Source organism: Manacus vitellinus, unplaced genomic scaffold (genome assembly GCF_001715985.3).
Source record: "Manacus vitellinus isolate BGI_N305 unplaced genomic scaffold, ASM171598v3 scaffold_64_pilon, whole genome shotgun sequence".
NCBI lineage: Eukaryota > Metazoa > Chordata > Aves > Passeriformes > Pipridae > Manacus > Manacus vitellinus.
The window spans coordinates 1,041,177-1,042,381 of record NW_021940718.1 but is presented as its reverse complement, the minus strand read 5'-3'; the positions used below and the strand labels follow the sequence as shown (position 1 = coordinate 1,042,381).

Below are 1,205 nucleotides of genomic sequence, written 5' to 3'. Positions count from 1 at the left end.
TGGGTGCCAAAGAGGAGGGTTGGGGGTCCTGCTGACCCCTGTGCCCACAGCCCCTAAACCAAGGCTGTATTTGGAGTTTTCCATCAGAGCAAGAGCTAAAACCCAGGATATCCAAAGGGTGCCTTAATAACAACGCTGCCCATTGGGACAGGCTGGGAAATCCAACACATTTAGGAGTGTTGGGTGCCAAAGAGGAGGGTTTGGGGGTCCTGCTGACCCCTGTGCCCCTCCTGTGCCCACAGCCCCTAAAACAAGGCTGGAATTGGGAGTTTTCCATCCAAGCAAGAGCTAAAAACCAGGATATCCCAGCGCTTAATAACAAAGCTTCCCCTCATTACAACAACCTCCATTGGGACAGGCTGGGAAATCCAACACATTTAGGAGTGCTGGGTGCCAAAGAGGAGGGTTTGGGGGTCCTGCTGACCCCTGTGCCCCCCCCTGTGCCCGCAGCCCCCCTGGACCAGCCCTGCTGCAAAGCCCTGTACGACTTCGAGCCGGAGAACGACGGCGAGCTGGGCTTCAAGGAGGGCGACATCATCACCCTGACGAACCAGATCGACGAGAACTGGTACGAGGGGATGATCCACGGCCACTCCGGCTTCTTCCCGCTCAACTACGTGGAAGTGCTGGTGCCGCTACCTCAGTGAGCCCCCCCCGCCATTCCCGCCTTTCCCGCCATTCCCGCCTTTCCCGCCATTCCAGCCACCGCCAGGGAACAACCAGAAGGGTCCCCCTCGGCCCCTTCCCTTCCCCCCCTCGGGAATTTGGGGGTTTTGGTTTTTTTGTTTTGTTTTCTGTGTTTTTCGGGGTTTTTTTTTTTGTCCTCCTGGTGCTTGAACTTCGGTACTTTGCTCGTCCTCTCTCCCCCCACACACACACACACACCCCGGCACGGGCCTCTCTCCCTTCTCCAGGTTTTTTTTTGGGTTTTCTCGTCTTTCCTTCGGGTCCAGCGCCTGGATGAGCCAGGTGGGAGAGCAGGGAGGTGTCCTGGGAATGCACAGCCCTGTAGGAGAGCAGGGATATGTCCTGGGAGAGCAGGAATGTGTCCTGGGATGCAGGAATGTGTCCTGGGAATGCAGGGGTGTGTCCCAGGATGCACAGCCCAGTGGGAGAGCAGGGATGAGTCCTGGGAATGCACAGCCCAGTCCTGGGAATGCAGGGATGCGTCCTGGGAATGCACAGCCCAGTGGGAGAGCAGGGAT

General features: G+C 57.8%; 1 protein-coding gene across 1 annotated transcript in view; it reads left to right on the top strand.

Moving 5' to 3' along the window:
* Positions 1 to 690, top strand: part of SH3GL1 (SH3 domain containing GRB2 like 1, endophilin A2) — a 13,856-nt gene extending 13,166 nt beyond the window's left edge. The window contains exon 5 of the mRNA XM_029963871.1: positions 451 to 690. Within this exon, the coding sequence (XP_029819731.1) occupies positions 451 to 647 (197 nt within the window). The 3' untranslated portion in view covers positions 648 to 690. The remainder of the gene's footprint in view (positions 1 to 450) is intronic.
* Positions 691 to 1,205: the final 515 nt, after the last annotated feature.